This window comes from Punica granatum, chromosome 1 (genome assembly GCF_007655135.1).
Source record: "Punica granatum isolate Tunisia-2019 chromosome 1, ASM765513v2, whole genome shotgun sequence".
Classification (NCBI taxonomy): domain Eukaryota; kingdom Viridiplantae; phylum Streptophyta; class Magnoliopsida; order Myrtales; family Lythraceae; genus Punica; species Punica granatum.
Window position 1 is genome coordinate 14312788 of NC_045127.1, and position 18935 is coordinate 14331722.

At 39.4% G+C, this 18935-nt stretch overlaps 1 protein-coding gene and 1 long non-coding RNA gene across 2 annotated transcripts; both read left to right on the top strand.

Moving 5' to 3' along the window:
* The first annotated feature begins 184 nt into the window (after nucleotides 1-184).
* Nucleotides 185-3307, top strand: LOC116203602 (zinc finger BED domain-containing protein RICESLEEPER 2-like). Its single transcript, XM_031535407.1, has 6 exons — nucleotides 185-425; nucleotides 825-1052; nucleotides 1289-2493; nucleotides 2599-2911; nucleotides 2978-3069; nucleotides 3299-3307. Exons 1-6 carry the CDS (start codon nucleotides 185-187, stop codon nucleotides 3305-3307), a joined length of 2088 nt encoding a protein of 695 aa, XP_031391267.1.
* Nucleotides 3308-3610: 303 nt separating this feature from the next.
* On the top strand, nucleotides 3611-3976 carry LOC116192119. Its single transcript, XR_004154013.1, has 2 exons — nucleotides 3611-3655; nucleotides 3815-3976. It is a non-coding gene; the product is annotated as an uncharacterized LOC116192119 (long non-coding RNA).
* Nucleotides 3977-18935: the final 14959 nt, after the last annotated feature.

Genomic DNA, 18935 nt, shown 5'->3' on the forward strand with positions numbered 1-18935 from the left:
CAGAGACTCCTGCTGAACTTTAAAGTTAGTTCCATAGTACAATCTCACTCAGCAAGGCCCCCCCTCACCCCCCCCCCCTTTCATGCTTGCTCCCTTATATAAGCTGAGGAGCTGCGAGTGAAAATGGATGAAGGGTCTGTTGTTTCTTTTCTGCAGTAGAAGGGGTTCTTGAAGTTGTTTCCAGATGGGTAAAGCTTTGGTCTTTTTGGGTTTATTAGCGGTTGGGCTGTTGGGGTTGGTCGGGTTCAGCGGGTTCCCAACCGAGGACTTGGTGGCGAGGTTGCCCGATCAGCCCGAGGTCGGGTTCAGGCAGTTTGCCGGGTACGTCGATGTCGATTTGAGACATGGGAGGAGCTTGTTCTATTACTTTGTTGAGGCAGACAAGGACCCCGACAAGAAGCCTCTCACCCTCTGGCTCAATGGAGGTTTGTGGCTTTGTGCCATAAAAGATGAACACATGACTTCTTCTTCGTGTTTTGTTCCTGTTCAATTGGATGTGCCCATTTCGTCTCTTACTTTATCTGCTTTTTGTCTCTTTTCATGCTCAAGATTCTCTGTACTATGCGTTTGAGGAAGAGATTGATTGACAATGACTCTTGACTGTGTTGTTTTTCTATGGAAATTTTTGAATTCTGTGAATCTATTATATTCACTCAATGTATTTAATATCTTCTAGAGGGTATAGGAATCAGAATCACATTAGCAGAATTCTACAATGATTGTTAAAGCTCGGTCTTATTATATAACCGGCGTTCCGGTCTTTTAACGGAGATATTGAAGTATTTCTAGACTTTAACCAGTTTCTCATTGTTTGTTTTATTTAGGGATAATGAGTTCAGAAAATAATTTGGAGGTGAACTTGGAATCCTCTAGGAAGGAAAAATCCATGGCCACGATAAACGAAGATGATGATGTAGTGGAGCTTGATGCAGATGAGATTCAAGACACTGCAACAGGAACTCAGGCAGGGACATCGAAAGGCAAGCGAAAAAGAAGGTTGACATCACCTGTTTGGCAATTCTTTGAGAAGTTGGCAGAAAAGTCGATTGATGGTAAGAGCCGTTGTAAGTGCAAGAAGTGTGGCTCTATTTTTATTTGTGATAGTCAATATGGGACAGGAAATTTAAAAAAGCATAGTGAAAGATGCATTCGTAAGGACACACGAGATGTTGGTCAGCTGCTGATGAATCATGATATGTCTTTGAGAAATGCTACATTTGATCTTGAACGTTTTGTGAGTTATTGATTACTGCCATTATTATGCACGATCTGCCTCTTGCCTTTGTAGAGTATACTGCGATTAGATCTGTATTCGCATATTTGAGTGAGAATGTGCCTGTTATATCTCGAAATACTGCAAGGGCTGATGTGTTGAAAGTTTATAAAAAAGAGAAGTCACGGGTTAAGAGCTTGCTTGAGGAAGCTAGTGGTAGAATTTGTTTGACATCTTATTTGTGGACCTCTATTGCTACTGATGGGTATCTCTCTTTGACCGCACATTTTATTGATAAAAATTGGAGTTTGCAAAAGAGGATTCTGAATTTCTCTCCTATGCCACCTCCACATACTGGTGTGGCATTGAGCAATAAGATTACCTCTTTGTTGGCTGAGTGGGGTATTGAGGGAAGATTATTTTCTATTACTTTAGATAATGCCTCCGCCAATGACACTTTCGCGGGCTTGTTGAGATCGCATTTGAATTTGAAGGATGCACTTTTAGCCAAAGGTGAATTCTTTCATCAACGATGTTGTGCGCATATCATTAATTTGATTGTGCAAGATGGACTAAAAGAGACTGATGTTGCGGTAGACAAAGTGCGGGAGAGTGTCAAGTATGTTAAGGGGTCTCAAGTTAGAAAAGAAAAATTTCTTGAATGTGTGAAACTCTTGTCTTTGAATCCGAAGAAAGGCTTGAGGCAAGATGTCCCTACTCGTTGGAATTCAACATTTCTTATGCTTGACAGTGCATTCTATTATCATCGTGCATTTTGCCACCTAGAGTTAAGTGATTCCAATTATACAAATTGTCCTACCTCACTGGAGTGGCAGAAGATTGAGAAGATAAAGAAGTTCTTGGGGGTTTTCTTTGAGATTACGAACTTGTTTTCTGGAAGTAAGTATCCAACCGCAAATCTATACTTTTCTTCTACTTTCAAAGCATATGTGTTGCTCAAGGAGTATAGTGATGGGACAGATGAAGATCTGAGAGCAATGTCATTGAGGATGCTTATGAAATTTGAAAAGTACTGGTTTGAATTTTCAGTGATTTTATCGATTGCGTTGATATTGGACCCCAGGTATAAACTTGAGTTTGTGGATTGGAGTTACAGAAAGTTATATGGTAGTCAATCTTCAGAATTTCAAACTATTCGGGACAAATTATTCTCATTTTATGAAGAATATACAGCACGTCAGAAGGTGGATCTATCATCTGCATCAAAAGAGAAGGTGGTGCCGGATCATCAAGAGTCCGAGACCGTGGATATGCTGGAGGTAAAATTTTTAATGATATTATGTATTACTTTTTCAATATTTTTAGTTGTCAGTTTCGCTTGGAATATGTTTGTCATTGGTTTATTATTTTTAATTTTTTATCAGGAGTTCGATGATTATGCTGATAATGTGTATTCAGCATCTTCAAAAAAGTCTGAGCTAGAAAAGTACTTAGATGAGACAAGGAGCGATAGAAAGACGGACTTGGACATTCTTGAGTATTGGAAAATTAACTCCCAACGATATCCGACAGTTGCAAGGATGGCTCGTGATATTTTAAGCATTCCCATATCCACGGTTGCCTCCGAGGCAGCATTCAGCTGTGGAGGTCGTGTTCTCGATCAATATCGGAGTTCTTTGAAACCCGACCTTGTGGAAGCACTCATGTACTCTCGAGATTGGCTTTATGGATTAGCTGGTAAGTTTACTTTTCAGATTTGATTTCTAAAGTTCTTTTGTTAATCTCTCTCTTTTTTGAATGTAGATGGTTGTGGGATTTCCATGGATCAACTCACAGAGGATGTGATGAACTTAAATATTAGCGATGAGCCATCAACTCAAGGATCCAATACAGTGGTTAATTAAGGGAGATATTACCTCTTAAGAACATCAACGGGTTCATGGAATGGAATATCTCTTGGTAAGAGTTGTAGAGCTCTACTGCTTTTTATTGATTTTTTTCATTGGAATATCTCTTGGGGAGAATTAATTGGAATTTTGTGGTATTTGTCTGGATTTTGTTTGTTGAAGATTCATGTCGGTATACTTAGTTGGGCTTTTCTTTTTGTTCTGCTGATTTTTGCAGAAACCTTGATAGAGCTGTGTCTGTTTCTCCAGACAAAATCCCAAAGTGAGCTTTTTTTTCCTTGCTTTAACATTAGTAACCTGTGATGTTTCATGCTTTTTGCTGCTTGAAGGATAATTTGAGGATTCTATTGTAATATTATTGCGCCAAATATGGCATCTCCATTTAAGTTTCAGGCTAATAATCATCATTATTATCGAACATATCTGATAGCAAGACTATCCTTTTCAGTGATACAACTCGGTTCATGTGGTTTATGTTTTCCATCCGTCTTATTCTCTTCAAGAGGCACTGTCACAGTTTTGATTGGTCTGTAGCCAAACCAAGTTAGAGCTGAGCTATGGACTGAATCAATCGGTAAAGTCCGCAAGTTTTATGTTATCAAGTGATAGGTGCAGAAGAATGTTTACTGCTTCTACTTTTCTGGTGATGTTGCATTCGACTCGAAACTGTGGCAGTTCATCGTTTTATGGTTCGGAGCGTCTGAGACCGTCGTCTTCGGTGCTGATTTTGCAGGAGGGCTGAGCATGAATGACTTCATTGTGGCGGCCAAGATAGATCTCATCAAAACATCAGATCTTGTCCCGAAGAAGAGAATATGGGCATAAAATAAAATAAATCAGCGAGAGTACTCATGTGCCAATAGGCCTCTGCTGCAATGCAAGGAGCTTGTGCAGATAAAAACGAACCGATGATACTGTATGATATCAAGCTTCAATGCAATCAATAGAAAGCTCAAGCCAAGCCAATTAGCCAATGGGTAGTCTTGTTGTATACCAGGAGCCGACAACTCAGGGAGGGAGCAGGGTGTGCAATGGCAATCGTGTTGTATGTACAATGTTTTAACTGTGTGTTTTGATTTGTTTTCATTCGGTGGTCAAATCACGGCTGGCCATCAGAAGCTATGTACTTTGTTATTCCTCATTTCTTTGACGGGCTGCTAATTCAATGGTAGCTAATACATATGCTCGGTCAGGACCCAGGATGTTGTTATGAGATTGAAAATGAATCCTTTTTCCTCTTTGAGTTTCTTTCCATCAGGCATTTGCAGAGTGATTGGTGTATATAGGGATTATGCCATCTACTGCTGCACCAGGAATCGGTCCATAGCTCAGCTCTTGGGGGGTTATTGTTCTCATTCCTTTTCTTCTCGGGTTAACGTGTCCCGTGTCCGGGTAACCGGGTTAAATGGATAAACGGGTCGTGTTAACGTGTCCGGGTAACCGGATTGAACGGACAAACGGGTCGTGTTAACGTGTCCAGGTACCGATTATAATCGTGTCGTGTATACGTGTACCTGTTATGACACGATTTAATAAACGGGTATAAACGTGTCGTGTACGGGTTGATACGGATATAATCGTGTCGTGTTCGTGTATGCGAAACCTGACCCGTTTAATAATCGTGTCGTGTACGGGTTATAACTTTGATGACACGAACCCGTTTAGACACGACACGTATAAACACGACACGACACGAATTGGCACCCCTAATGGTAGGCCACCTTATTCATTTTCTTCTTTTTTTTTTTTCGGTCAAGAAATGCCTTAAAGAAATGCTCAATTTCTTTTGTAAAAATTTCTCATATTCCTATTTCATCAGAGTATATATTTTCAAAAATTATTTAATTCTTTTTCTAGAAACGCGATTGAACCCAATAAATTCCGATTAAATCCATAAACCCGACCGATTTGATGTCCGGTCCAAATCTAAAAACTACGTTCTTGACGTCAAAATGATGGATAAGCTAATCTTGAGCAACTGCCCCACTGAGAACAATATGAATAGTGCCAGGTTTGATAACCCGGCCAAAGGTTTCAAAGAAATCCACTCCTTCTTGGTGAAACCCCTCAGCAATGAGCCTCGCTTTGAGGCGATCAACACTCAGATCAGCCCAAATTTTGGTCTTAATCTTAAAACCCACTTGCAGCCAACAACATTCATCTTAGGCTGTCGAGGAACAAGCTCCCAGGTATTGTTGCATTTTAGAGCCTCAAGTTCTTCCAACATTGATTGCCTTTGTCCACCCGGGATCCTTTAATGCAGATTTAACAGAACAAGGCTCAAGTGGAATAGAATAAATGGCCACAAAAGCATACCTCGGGCTTGGTTTGTAAATGTCGTTCTTGGACCGAGTAACCATGGTGTGAGTGGGGACAGGACAGATTCCATCCCAAGCAACTGAAGAGGAATTCTCGGCCAGAGGAATAGCAGATGAAGATGGAGATGCAGTGGAACCTCGTGGAACAGCAGCTGGAGATGCATAGGAAGCCACAGAAGCAGCAGATCGAGTTGCAGAATTCTGTGCAGAAGCAGCAGCATGCTGTGCAGCAACAACAACAGAGGAATCTGCAGAATCAGCAGAATTTCGAACAGGAGGAGGAGATGCAGCAGTATTAGACAGTGTAGTTGTTGGCATAGCATTACAGGAGTCCTGGAACAAGCGAGCCCAAGCTTGAGGTTCCGTGGACGGCAGAACTGCCGCAGATAATGGCACAGCAGATGTAACTGTTCTGTCCCGAATAAAGTCTGGAGTTGAGGAAGACCTGGCACCATGGGCAGAATAGGGAGATGAACCGAACCACCTATTTAACTCCCTTGCAGAGATGTTTTGAGTCCCGAAACGTATCTAAGAAGGGAAAACAAGTCTCATCAAAGACAACATGGAGAGAGATATAAACTTGTTCCATGGAGTGATGAAGACAACGGTACCCCTTATGTTTGTCACAGTAACCAAGAAACACACAAGAAAAAGACCGTTTGTCGAACTTATTCAACATAGAATTCCACAGATTCGGATAGCAACAAGACCCAAACACTCGAAGAATGGAATAATCAGGAGTAGCTCGGTGAAGAACGTAGTAGGGACTTCGGTGAGGTAAGACAGAAGATGGCAGTCGATTTATCAATAATTTACTGTCGTATTCCAATAACATAGCCAAGCTGAGTTCAACTATATGTTGCTGTTGTCGTTCACGAAAATGGGTAGCATGGGATTAGATCCTTTTCGTATGCGCTGCAATAGCTACAAGAAGTCAAACTCAGGCAACTAAGCTCATCTTAAACTGAGTAGTGAGAGCTTTCCAAGCTTCACAAGCTGTAGTTAATCCAACGCCATGGCTGAGCCCCTCCTTTGAAAGGGTGCCGATGATCCACAACTTGACAAAGCAATCAGTCCGGACCCAAGATGTGAAATCAGGATTGTTGACTTGTGCTCCATTTTGTTCTCGAGTCTTCATCGGTGCCTCCGTCTCGCCAATAAAGAAGCCAAGTAAGTCCTGCCTCTCGACTAAAGGCAATACTTGTGTCTCCCACAACAGGTAATTATTGTCTGTCAGCCTTAAGGTAACGAAATTTTGCTACGTTTATTGTAGCAGGGAAGGGACATCTCAGCCGAGTTGTTTGTCTGGTCATTTGGACGGTCTTTTAGAACCCTAAGTTGGCTCTGATACCAACTGGAAGTAAAGAAACAGAGAAGCTTGAAGCTACGATTAAAGATTCTGTTTCTTGATTTTAGTCATTGTTACTCGCATATACATATATATATATAGAGATACAGTAGAATAATGAGGAACAAAACTAAACTGTAAATACAACAAATCACATTGAGTAAATGTCCTGAAGCTTGACTCGATCCTTCTATTGAAACGGAGGAGAAAAATCCTTTATGGAATCTGACGTCAAATGAATGTGTTCAATAACTTTGAGCCGGGCTTGGATATCTGTGCTTGAGCTTACACTCCAACTCATTCTTCTGCAATGTTTACTTAACGATCGGATCATTTTGGCTGACAGAATGAACATGTTGGCAAAATGTTCCAAAAAACTAAAGTGATGGTTGACAAATCCTTCGAGAACAATGACCCCTTAAATTTCCTACTTTTCAATATGCCCTTTTATTTGGCATTTTATTAACTTCATGTGATATATTGTAGGCAATCACCTTCCTCATAGCAAAGTCTTCCCTGGGCTAAACTTTACACGATAAAGGTTTTCCGATTTTCGGGTGTAAATTGTCAATGTTTGATAGCCTTAAAGGTTGTTGGGCATGCATAAAACTCTCAAAATGGGAAATAACAACCATATCAACCATGTAGGCCGACGAAATATTGATTGACGCGATTCATTATTAAATTCAATTCTATCATCAACCTAAAAATTTCAATTCTATCTTATCAGATGTTTTTCAAAGCATTTCAGCGTATCAATTGGTTAGCAAATTCATGTGTTCTATCAATCGATAAGTCTGCTATCTTTTTGTTTTTTAATCAGCATAAAGATCAGGTTAATTCGATCAAAGTAATTATCAAAGTGGGTGTAACATAGTGGCACCGCATTAGCCAGATAACTAAATGTGTTTAGTATTAGAGTTGAGTTGAGTTTTGGTTTTAATTGATTTGTAATGATTGTATTGTTAAATTATGAGAAAAAATGTAAAAAAGTAATGAATAGTTGATACGGTAGTAGTCGTGGTAAATCGGTATCTAGAGGAAAACAGGTTCTAACGATTCTGTTTCGAAGGAAACGGCCTCAGGAGCACAACTCACTACCTTTGGCTGTGAAATGACGAGATTTAAGGCGAATTCCATCGTTTATGGTCTCAAAATGGCATTTTAATGTTGTTTGGGCGTTTTTACAATTTTAGGAATAATTTATGTCTTTCGTGCAATTTATGCGTGTTAATTCCTATTTAAGCTTTGTAAAACTCTACGGTTAAGACACTTGTTTTTTATTTTCAATAAAAGTTAGAGCTTTCGTGCTCTTAATCCGTTCTTGGATTCGATCTGAGTTGGATGCCAATTACTTAGGTATTCGAAGAATCAATAAGGAGTTGAATTTCGTAATTCCAGTATTTTGAGGAATCAACGAGTCTATGACAAGTTACTCGTGTGTACGCTGCGTCAGTTGGTGTTAGAGCTTCATTCGTTCTTGGATCAATGATGCCGCCCCGAAGAGCAGTTAATCAACGTCGTGCTGTAGAGGAGGATGAGTTGGATTAGAGGATCGAGCAAATCCTCGATACCCGATTGGGGGTGGCATTGGAGCGTAGGTTGGACGTAATGGTGGATCGCTTAGCCGAGAGGATGGGAGCGCTGATGGAGGCCCGACAAGAGGTTGATCCGAGGCGCGGCGGAGTCCCTAATCCAATTGTGGACTTGGAGGATGGCGAGTATGATTCATTCTCTAATGATGACGAGACTGAGTCAGCTGGGGAAAATCGTAAGAGAAGTCGGTTGCAGACTGCAGAACCAGATCAACAACGATGGGAGACGGGCCTTAGGACCGATATTTCCGAATTCCAAGGGGGTTTGCAATCGGAAGAATTTCTAGATTGGCTAGCGACGGTAGAAAAGGTCTTAGAGTTCAAAGGGGTACCTGATGATAAGCAGGTACAACTTGTGGTGACTCGATTGTGTGGTAGGGTGACGGCTTAGTGGCAGCAGGTGAAGCTTACTCTTAGCAGGATGGGTAAACCTAAGATCACGTCGTGGGAGAAGATGAAGAAAAATATGAGGGCTGCCTTCTACCTTATAACTTTCAGCGAATCATGTACCAACGCTTGCAGAACCTAAGGCAGGGCAGTAGGTCGGTGGATGATTACACTAACGAGTTCTACTAGTTGGTTGCTCGTAACGAACTTCAGGAAACCGAGGATCAATTGGTGGCGAAATATAATGGCGGGCTGAGAGTGCAGCTACAGGACACGGTCAATTTGTTCGACCCTGTTAGCGTGTCTTTCGCCCATCAGAGGATCCTGATTGTCGAAAGACAGCAAAAGCGAGCGGGTAGTGGGGTGACAAGTAGAGGTGTTGCCATTGTAGGAACCGGTGGGATTGTCCGAGCTGGCGGTGGTAGTATTGTTCCTGGATGTTCGACAAGGCCTACCAACATTGGGCCGAGCAGTTGCGGGGCGAAGTTCTTCAAGTGTAGAGAGCTTGGACATCGGCAATCTGAGTGCAGAAAAGGGGAAAAAAAGGGCGATTGATGACGCAATTTTTATAGAGGGCGGTGGTGGAGAGCCCAAGTTCGACGAGGATGAGGAGATTGTGACAGGGGATAGGGTGCCCAACCTGGTGGTAAAGAGGTCTTGTATGACTCCGAGAGCTGCGGACGAAGATTGGCTACGTAATAACATCTTCGAGTCCACTTGCACTATCGAGAAAAAAATATGTCGTTTCATGATAGACTCGGGCAGTTGCGAGAATATTGTGAGTGTGTCGAAGCGCGTGCTAGTTACCTTCTCTATGGCTCTCGGTATAGAGACTTTGTGTGGTGTGATATTGTTATTATGGACGCGTGTCACTTGTTGTTAGGAAGGCCCTGGCAGTTTGATAGGAGCATGAACCATGATGGACGGACCAATAAATACAGCTTCACGCATAAGGGGTTAAAGATTGTACTGGTGCTGAATAAGGACAGGGACGCTATTGAGCCTCGACCTGCGAATTCGGTAACCGCAACCAACTTGATGTCCCTTTCCCGGTTTCAGGAGGAGTTGCATGAGGCAGAGTTTATGTTTCCTCTCGTGGGCAGGAAGATTGTGGAGGAGGACCTTACATCTTGTGAGTCCTTACCGATTTTGAATGAATTCCAGGATGTCTTTCATGAGGAGCTGCCAAATAGTCTACCACATTTGCGTGACATCCAACACCATATCGACCTTCAGCTTGGTGCGTCCCTTCTGAACAAACCACACTACAGGATGAGTCCGGCTGAGCATGAGGAGTTGAGGAGACAGGTGGAGGAGCTGGTATCGAAGGGGTTCATTCGGGAGAGTATGAGCCCATGTGCTGTTTCGGCGCTTCTAGTGCCCAAGAAGGATGGATCCTGGCGTATGTGTGTGGACAGTTGATCCATTAATAAGATAACGGTCAGGTAACGTTTTTCCATTCCTCGTTTGGATGATTTGCTTGACCAGCTGAGTAGTGCCAGGATTTTTACTAAGCTGGACTTGAAGAACGGCTATCACTAGATTCGGATTCGTGTTAGAGATGAGTGGAAGACCACGTTCAAGACTAGGGAGGGGTTATATGAATGGATGGTAATGCCGTTTGGACTGTCAAATGCGCCGAGTAATTTCATGAGAGTGATGAATCAGGTTCTGCAGCCTTTCATTGGCAGGTGCGTGGTCGTGTATTTTAATGACATCTTGATCTACAGCACCAACCCCGAGCAACATCTAACTCACTTGCACGAAGTACTCTTTGTCCTTCGACGCGAGAAACTCTATGCTGCATTGAAAAAGTGTATTTTTATGAGGTCAGAAGTTCTTTTTCTTGGTTATGTTGTTTTTGCTGACGGGTTGAGAGTTGATTAGTCCAAGGTCGAGGCAGTCAAACAGTGGCCTAGACCTGTACAATGGCCTCGACCTGTAAATATTACCGAAGTCAGGAGCTTCCAAGGGTTAGCCTCTTTCTACAGGTGGTTTATTCTCCATTTCAGCAGTATTATGGCTCCCTTAACTGACTGCATGAAGGACGGCAGATTCAAGTGGACTGAGGGTGCAGAAACAGCATTCCAGAAGATTAAGGAGCGTTTGACGACCGCCCCGATTCTTGTCCTGCCTGATTTCAGCGAGAAGCTAATGGGGGTGAAGGTGAGATACAACGCTTACGACGTGGAATTTTATGCTATAGTGCAGGCGGTGAAGCATTGGCGACATTATCTTTTCCACAATGAGTTCATTTTGTATACCAACCATGAGGCCTTGAAGTACCTCCATAGCCAGGATAAGGTGTCAGCTCGTCATGCATCATGGGTGGCTTACCTGGAGCGTTTTACTTTCGTGGTAAAGCGCAAGAGCAGAGTCACTAATCACGTTGCTGATGCTCTTAATCGAAGGCGTAGCGTTCTGAGTAGGATGACAGTTGAGGTACTTGGCTTTAGTTCTTTTGCTGAGTTGCTTGAAGTCGACCCCCCATTTTTCTGTGGCACTTGCTAGAGTTCGAGCTAGAAAGAGAATGGAGTATGTGTTGCAGGATGGTTTTCTTTTCAGGGGTAATCAGCTCTGTATCCCTGGTTGTAGTTTGAGGGTCCACATTATTCAGCAGCTATACGGCGAGGGTCATGTGGGGAGAGATAGGACCTTGCAGTTGGTCCAGACATCGTATTTCTAGCCTACGATTCGTAAAGAAATGGAGAAGTACGTGAAGCGCTGTAAGGTTTGTCAAGTGTCCAAGGGTACTGCAACTAACGCGGGGTTATATATGCCCTTGCCGATTCCCTCGCAGCCATGGGTGGATATCAGTATGGATTTCGTCCTCTGTTTGCCCCCCACCTAGTGAGGCAATGCTTCTATATATGTGGTAGTTGACAAGTTTTCCAAGATGGCACACTTCATTCCGTGCAAGAAGACCACTGATGCAGTGTCGGTTGCTCAGTTGTATTTTCGGGAGGTATACCATTTGCATGGTTTACCCGTCTCTATTGTGTTGGACATGGACACCCGTTTCCTGAGTCATTTCTAGCGAAGCCTCTGGAAGATGGTGAACACCTAGTTGAACTTCAGTACGGCTTATCACCCGTAGACAGATGGGCAGACGGAGGTGGTTAACAGGTACTTGGGCAATCATTTGAGGGGTCTAGTAGGAGAGCACGTGAAGAGCTGGGACCATAAGTTGAGTCAGGCAGAGTTTGCGCACAATCACGTTGTTAATCGCAACACCGGTTTCAGTCCCTTCTAGGTAGTGTACTACGTTACTCCCAGAGGTCCCCTTGATCTGTTACCTGTGCTGGATAAGACCAGGATCCATGGAAAGGCAGCTGACTTCGTTCACGGGCTGCAAGAGATTCATGAGACTGTGCATAATAATTTGGAGAAAGCTGCCATGAAATACAAGACTGTTGCTGACCAAGGAGAAGGCACGTGGAGTTTGAAATTGACGATTTTGTTTGGGTTGTCCTTACCAAGGATCGATTTTCTGCTGGTAACTACCACAAGCTCATTGCTAGAAAGATTGGTTCTGTGGAGTTCGTTGAGAAGATCGATCCGAACGCTTATCAGCTTAAACCTCCTAGCCGCATTCGTACTGCGATGTTTTTAATGTGAAGCACTCGATTCATTACACAGGTGATAGCTCAGACGATGACAATTCGATGGCGAATTCTCTCTACCTATGGGAGAATGATGCGGCAGCGGTCGTGGCAAATTGGTATATGGAGAAAATAAGTTCTGACGACCTTGTTTCGAAGGAAACGGCCTTAGGAGCACAACTCACCGCCTTTGGCTGTGAAATAACAAGATTTAAGGCGAATTCTATCGTTTAGGGTCTCAAAATGACATTTTAATGTTTTTGGACTTTTTACAATTTTAGGAATAGTTTATGTATTTCGTGCAATTTAGACGTTTTAATTCTTATTTAAGCTTTGTAAAATCTAGGGTTAAGACAATTGTTTTTTATTAGGGCAAATTACAAAAAAAAACCCAAGTTTTGTAAAATATCTCAGTTTTATCCTAAATTTTGTTTTGTAACAAAAAAAACCATAAGTTTTCTAAAATGTCTCAAAAATGACATCCGTTATAACTTCCGTCAATTTTTGCCTACGTGTGACCTACGTGGACTGTTAAAGGGACCCACTAGCCTACGTGCGACCTACGTGGACCGTTAAAGGGACCCACCATCAGCAGCAAAAATTGATGGAAGTTATAACGGAGGTCATTTTTGAGACATTTTAGAAAACTTATGGTTTTTTTTGTTACAAAACAAAATTTAGGAAAAAATTGAGACATTTTACAAAACTTGAGTTTTTTTTTGTAATTTACCCTTTTTATTATCAATAAAAGTTGTAGCTTTCGTACTATTTGCCTATTCTTGGATTTGATATGAGTTGGACGCCAATTGCCTAGGTATTCGAAGAATCAATAGAGAGTTGAAGGTCGCAGTTCCGGTATTCTGCGGAATCAACGAGTCTGTAACTGGTTACTTGTGTGTACGCTGCATCAATAGTTGAGATGAAGTAATGGTTAAGTAATGATTGTGTTGTTGAATTGTTGAAAAAGTAATGAATAGTTGAGAGAATTTAGTATTAAAAATTGAATTGAATTATTAAAAAAAATTAAAAAGGTGGAGAAAAATAATAATTGTATTGTTGAATTGAATATAAGTAGAGTTGAGTTAAAAAAAATTTTAAATCCAAACACACCCAGGTTACAAGTTCAATACTTATTGGAGACCACTGATACCTCTTTATTAACTATTAAGATTTTTGTTTTATTATACCTAGATCCATGGGCCTCACAATGTAATCGGATAAAAAAAAATTGATCAAAGTAATTAATTCGATTGTGCCATTTGCAACCATGGAATATAACTTGAAAAGTTATTCACCTTTTGTGATCTATACAATATTTTGATTTTTTTTTGTAATAAGGAAGGTCCATAAATTTAATACAAGAATAAAAATAAAGTAAAATAAAAACATATATAAATCTTATATGTAAGGATTAAATTTAGGATCTCTTAATTTTGAATCGACATATTGTGCCATCTCACTAAAGACTCTCGTACAATCCTTTGAATTAGTTCATTCGATCAATCACCTTTACTTCAGCCTCCAAAGTTATTCTCCGTTTTCGCTTTTAATGCATCTTAATGTCAGGGTAAATCAATCTTTCTCATCGCCATCCAGTCAACGTGGACGAGATATTAAGCAATTGGAAATCCATCACAATTTTAGACACATCGCGTCGCTTCGAAAATGTCTTTTCTCCCGCGTATCGGGCGCGGATTAGTATTATATCTCATATCGGCTATGTCTCTTATTCGGATGTACACATTTTTAGATGCCTTTTGCACTAAAAGATGGATCAAAAGTACAGTCAGTTTATTCTTTTCCTTTTCTGATGGGAACTTCTTCTTCTTTGACCAATATCAATGGCGGACGAAAATTTAAGCTTCTTAGAACTCCCTCTTTTATTTTCCAAGGGTCACCCGAACCCCATCATTATTGCAGGAATCTGACCTTGACGATAAGTTTGTTCTAATCCAGCCGCTTTCAGGTGAAAATATATGAAAGTGATGTGTGATTAGTTCACGAATCGTTAGGATAAACATTATCTCTTGTATAGGGGTTGCAAACTCTATATTATTCTTTTTGGTAATGTTTAACATATAGCAATAATCACACGGATTACGGGAAGTTCTACGCATGTACAATGCATATATACATACAAGAACAAATGTATCCATGTCTTAGATAAATATATGCGTGTCAATCATAATATGTCGCAGTCATCTAAAAAGAGAGTGCTTAACGTTATATCAGATATGAGAATCCAGAAGTGGAACGAATCAAAACATCGAAAATGCTTATCTTCATCGTTAATAGTCTCAACCTGCTAACAATGTTCTTCCATAATATTGGTTTTTTCATACTCACAAAATTTGAAACACGAATCTGTTCTTAAATAGTGAGTGGTCAACTTCACATATCTCTATCCTTCAAATCAGTACTTCACCCCATTTTTGACAATGCTTTATTCTTTTCTACAGTTGCTTTCACCAGTCTGGGATTAGGTTGTTTGTAGGATCAACATGGACAAAGCTCTCCCTGTTGCTGGTTCATTTTTGCTACGAGGGAAACATGAACTAGAAAATAATAATAATAATTGCTTATCTACATACATACAACGTACCAAATGGGAGGTGTTTCTATATACGATCCATCAGATAGACGGGTACTAACTGTCTGATTTGATTGTTGCATCAACTTTTTGTTGCAAGACGCACACCATGCAGTTGATCCCACCACCACGAGAAGCCGGAATTGATATTTTTAGAGGGGCAATAGAATTTCCGAATGAAGGATGATGGCTAGAATTTGGTCTCTTATCTCATCATTAGGGGTGTTAATTTGGAAATGTGGGAGTGACGGTTTAAATACATGAAATCATGAATTTGATCCTCATTAGTGAACTTCCGTACCATTTTATTTAGCTTTGGGATTATTTTTCTCCTTTATAAAAAAAAAGACGGCAAATCAGGCTAGATGCATTACTAAAATACTCTGAATGAAAAAAGGGATGGAGTTGAGTGAGAATATGTATTTATCGGTATACATATGTCAATATTCAAATGTTCGGGCTTCAGCTTTGAAGTCCAGCCACCACCGACATCTTCGGGAAAAAGGTTCGAATGAGTGCTCATTCATTGTATATGAATTATGTATAACAACACCCAGTTGAAATAGGGTCAAGGTAAGAATTTTGAAATCACCATAGAACTCCAGCCATAAATATATATATATATATATATAACTATTTCTTCATATAATTAGAATAATTTTTTATGGCTTATTATTGATTCACAGTAAACAAATGATAGTCAATCAATATCTGCTGCCTTCTCCGACAGCAGCTTGGGGTCGGAGTCGATGGCGGTTGGCAGCTCGCTTCGTATCTTTTCTGCTTACTTTGAAAAAACTTTTAATTTAAGATATCGTTTGATCAAAGTTATTTAGAAAATTGATATAGATGCATGGTAAGATTATCACTAGGTAAGTTGCCTCCGTCAATTAATGCCGTGGGCCAGAAAGGATTTTTTGGCAATGTGTTAGGAATGATAACTTCAATTCAATTTTCAAAGTGATACTGCAGTGATATATTATCAAATAGAATGTAGTGCAGTGACACACGCTTTCGTCTGGTGACTAAGAAATTTCAAGTACGATATTCGTTGAGAGACTTCTTTGTCTCTTTATTAGCTTTTTAGGAGTTATATTTCATTGTATATGGATCTCTCTTGTAACCGAAAAAATTATGACATGCTGAATTTTAAGCAATTATTCGTACAACTGATTTCAATTCAAAGCATAAACCATATAGATGCGATATATTACGTAAATAATTTACTTTTGAAATTTTGGTCTATAAGAAACTTGTATAGTTACTTTAAAACTCCTCAAAATTGCATATATGATTAAGCCTATATATGGAAGAGAAAAAATAAAATCAAAATTTCTTTGTTTCCTTTCTCTTGTCCAGTCTCTCATTTCCGTGCTCCTTAGTCATCACCTCACCAGTGATCTTGAGCTCCTTAGTCGGCAAAGACTTCCATTAATAGTAAAAAAGGATAAATTAAAATTATCAGAACTAACTAATTTATTTAAAAAGTAAATACGATATGCTTCTTTTGGGTAGCCAAACAGAGCATGCTATTCTCAAAGTAATTTTCAAGGATATAGATAGAAGGTGAAGAACAAAGTAACCGAGAAATGTGAGAAGGAAAAGGAAAAAAAACTTATAATGGATCATAAATTAAAATACAAAAAGATGAGGGGAAATTTTGAAAATAAAAAAAATATTTTAGTAGGAAATTAAAAAGTCAAATTGGTGGACGCAACCGGCATAATATTGATAGGCACCCATTTTGATTTTTTTTAGGGACCCGTTTTGATTATTTAAGATATCCCATGAATTTTAACAAATTATCTTAAACAATTAAAACGGATCCCTCTGTTCCCGAAGTGAATAGGTGCAACGTCGCTAAATTTTTCACTTTTTGTTATTGTTTTACAGGAAAGTGAACACTGTCTAATCTAATAGTTTAAAAGGGAGGGAAAAAGAGTTGGTGTAATGGTAAAGCAACGCCTCCGCCTATTAGTGTAGGCATCTGGTTTGGTTCCCCAAGCGTAATTTTTTTTTTCATATACCCTAATCTTTCCCCTTTCTTCAACTTTCCTCCTCAACCACTCTTCATATTTTTTTCATATTTTTTTTATGAAAAATAATTTAATCACTTCATTATTTCTTTTGTTTTGCTGAGTACTTCATTACTTCTTTTGTTGATGCATAACATTTTGCAAACTGGAATTTTTGCTTAATATAACCATAAATCAAGTTTTATCTATTAAATTTAAATGATGATATAACACGTAATACAATATGTTTGTTAGTTTTGCTTAATGACAAAACGAAATTATTTCTACAATATCGACACACAAGATTCTTGATAAATGCCATTTTACATATTTACATTAAATTAAAATGAATTAGATTTTGGATAGATGCAACTATGAGTCAAGTATTATGTACTAAATATAAATGACGATATAACCCGTGATACAATATATTTGTTAGTTTTGTTTAATCACTAAATAAAATTGCTTTCATAATATTAACATGCAAACATTACATCCACCATCTATATTGTTTTTATTTTTTAAATGATGTTTATCATTAATATTTATCTAAATTAACTCTTCAAGCTTCTATTTCATTTCACATCCTAAAAAACCATAAAATTATGAATGATCATACCTCTATTAGGTATGGTATTTAAATAATGCCAGGCGGAAGATCGACACTGCAAATTTATTACTTATATTGAAATACATTTTTATTTTATTTTATTTTATTTATGAAGTATGACATAAGATAAATGGTAAGTTAGCTAAGCATAAAGATAATAAAAAATTTATAATATATAGAAATGGTTATGGTATTCTCAAAAATAAAGAAACTATCCTCAAAGTTTCAAATACAAAAAGACTGGTGAAATTCAAGAGTAATGATTATACAATTAAGCTAATATCTAATTTTATTTAATAAAATGACCTTTCATTGCTTATATATTTATTCTTCATTACAATTTAAGTGCATATTTTTTAATAGATATGAAAGTTTCAATTATAAATGATTTATATAGTTGCTCCAAAACATCCAAATGAGATTAGAATAATGAGAAATAAAAAATAATGATACCAAATGTACGTGATAAAATCCTTAAACGGAAGGAAACATCCATAGATAGAGTAGGAGTATCCACTAGATCGAAAAACTGGAGATTACAACTGAGATCTCACTCGTGTTTCCCAAGCTCCCTGTACCAACTCAAACCTCACCGAGAATAGTCTTCCCAACCTCTCAATTCTCTCACATTTTTCACTCTAAAACCCTAGAGTTATAGAGGAAATATTCCCCGAAGAATTCTTGAAAGATCTCACATAATACTCATCATCCCTTGCAACGTGGTACCCCTAAGTATAGGACTCAGTCCCTATAGATGCAAGATCCATCATATCTCAAAAATATCCTAAATCACTATAGAATATTCTTCCATTTGAAATATAGATATTTCCCATTTTAAATTATCTAAAGATATCCTAGAAATATCTCTAATATTCCTTAGGGATATTTCACTCTTCAAATATTCAAAAGATACAATGAAATCCCCAGAAAATTGGAAATATATCGTCTTTTTTCTCTTTTCGACCGATCTTGTCACCGCTTACCAGGTCTTCGATTCTTCGGGTCTTTCGGGCTTAATGTGAGACATCTCCAACAAATCTCCACCTTGGCTCACATTTAGCCAAACATGATCAGCCACCCACCTGACTGCTCTGTCATAGCCCTTATCGGGCTCCACCTCACCTTGAACGCGTGCCACTCAAGTCTAAGCCACCCTTGAACTTCTCCGAGGTGTCGAGCTTGCTCAACGTTCCTTTTGTGCATGCTCCAAAGTTAACTCATCTACAAGTCGTATCCCCGACTTCAGCATTGCCTGAGACCACCAATCCCGTAAGCTCGAAGCAATCTCGCGGTTTAAAATGCTCCATTTGCATGTCTCCTGTTCGCGAACTATTCCATAGAGAATGTTGCCTCCGCTTAGACCTTCCCATCTGAACATCCTCTACCATC